Below are 1990 nucleotides of genomic sequence, written 5' to 3' on the forward strand. Positions count from 1 at the left end.
CAGAGGCTGTAACACCAGTCCTCTCTTCCTCATGCCCAACACACAAGCAGAGTCTGGGGTGTTGGCAAAGATTCGCCCTGTACAGACAGTCAAAAGGGAAGGGAAGGGTTCTGGTTACTGACAAATGATTGATTAAGTAAAGGGAAAATGTTTTGTCAGCAGTTCACTGTTGGAAACAAATAATAATAATAAAAATAATATTTTCTGAGACTGGCTGAGTGAACATTACTACATAGCTACTCACCAAATAAATACATACGTGTACATGAAATACTGATTTGAGTTGAAATTATTTTAGAATTGTCCACTGTCAATTAAAAGTCAATAAATGTTTTTGAAAGAAGACTCAAGATTCTTTGTTGAATAGAAACTTCAAAAGAACAACATCTATTTGAAATAGAAATACTTTGTAACGTTATACCTGTCTTTACCTTCACTTTTGTTTAATTTAATGTTTCCATGCATGATTTGTTTTTAGCTTATTGACCCTAAACTTTTATATATCATCTTACAGCTTCCACTAGAAAATTTTGTCCATTCAAATGTACAAAAAGATCAGCCATAACAACAAGATGTACACGGCAACAAAATTAAAGTATTGACATTTTGAGCAGACTGATATACAGTGTTGCTATGGCATGGACGACTAAAATATAAAGAAATAATAGGCCGCATTGTTTCTCACCATGTCTATAACACTCCTTCAGCTTCTCAGTGAGCCAGAGAACAGCCTTAGCACCCATCTTGGTAGCAAAGTTTCTGTCAAAAGGAGTTGGGGTGCCACCCTAGAAAAATAACATTTGTCAGACAAAATACAACTCCTGATAAATGTGTTCTTGATTTTTATTACATCTAACCTGCTGCATATGGCCAAGGACATTCTTACGGCAGTCAAAAACACCCTTTCCTTCCTCTGAATACAGGTTGAAGATGAAATCAGTGGTGTAGTTGGAATTGCAGTTTTCATTTCTGCAAGACATGTTAGTTGAAAGGTGTTTGACTATTCATATTCCACTATGATTCACTGAGGCATGCTGTTGATAGAAGTTATTCCTTTAAGCAGTCTCACCTCAAAAGTAAAAAACTAAACTGGTGCTCACATTCACAAACACTGAATGACAAACCTAAGAATTAGGCCTCTCTTAACAGTGGTCTTCATCTTCTCAACAAGATGTTCCACATTTCTCTGCAAACATAAGTTATTGGAGAAATTCAAATCGAATGGTTTGGTTTAATCCACTTTGAGTGATATCAGTTATTCTTATGACATTTGAGTTGTTTGTTACCTCTAAGTCACGGATGCCAAACCTCTCTTCATATATATAAGCAGCATCAGCTCCTGCAGAGAGACCAGCCATGGTGGCCAGGTAGCCGCAGTATCCTCCCATAGTCTCGATGATGAACACACGCCGCTTAGTTCCTGCTGCTGACTGCTTGATCCTGTCACAGGTCTATAGAAGCCTCATGTGTGAAAATGCCCAATTAGAGAACAACCAAATACTATGAACGCACCAGTATTACAATTCTGGTCGATACTTATCAGCCAATAATTTGTGTTAAGGTGAATAACCAATAAATAGCCATTTTGTTGAAACAAATTAAAACTAAAACAGGCAAGACATTGCAAGTGAACAGGGAAAAAAATAAAAAAATAGACATCATCATATTTTTCCCAGTTGATTAATCACTGTACATTAAGTAACTGTTTTGTATTACAAGATTTCTCAAATGAGGCATTATCTGATTAAATAAGCAATAATTTGCATAAATGTCCAGAACAGAAATGCGAGAACTGAAGCAGGTTCAAAAGTTTTTTTTTTTGTTTGTTTTTTTTACAAAAAATAAAAATAAAAAATAGGATCCATTATCCAATATCATTCCATTAATCAGAATCCAATAAAAAAAAGAATCCAATAAAAAAATTCTCCCATGTTTCCTCTGTAAAAACCTTCAGAATATACAGTGGGTACGGAAAGTATTCAGACCCCCT

At 35.4% G+C, this 1990-nt stretch overlaps 1 protein-coding gene across 1 annotated transcript in view; it reads right to left on the reverse strand.

Annotated features, from left to right (window-relative positions):
- LOC107578893 (ATP-dependent 6-phosphofructokinase, muscle type-like) overlaps nt 1-1702 on the reverse strand; it is a gene marked incomplete at its 3' end in the record, with an annotated part of 3883 nt that extends 2181 nt beyond the window's left edge. The window contains exons 1-5 of the mRNA XM_016264794.1: nt 1287-1702; nt 1125-1186; nt 858-969; nt 686-785; nt 8-77 (exon numbers count right to left, since the gene is read on the reverse strand). Of these exons, the coding sequence (XP_016120280.1) occupies nt 8-77; nt 686-785; nt 858-969; nt 1125-1186; nt 1287-1388 (446 nt within the window). The remainder of the gene's footprint in view (nt 1-7; nt 78-685; nt 786-857; nt 970-1124; nt 1187-1286) is intronic.
- Between the last annotated feature and the right edge of the window lie 288 nt (nt 1703-1990).

The sequence above is a fragment of the Sinocyclocheilus grahami genome, unplaced genomic scaffold (assembly GCF_001515645.1).
Source record: "Sinocyclocheilus grahami isolate Dianchi unplaced genomic scaffold, SAMN03320097.WGS_v1.1 scaffold12576.1, whole genome shotgun sequence".
Classification (NCBI taxonomy): Eukaryota; Metazoa; Chordata; class Actinopteri; order Cypriniformes; family Cyprinidae; genus Sinocyclocheilus; species Sinocyclocheilus grahami.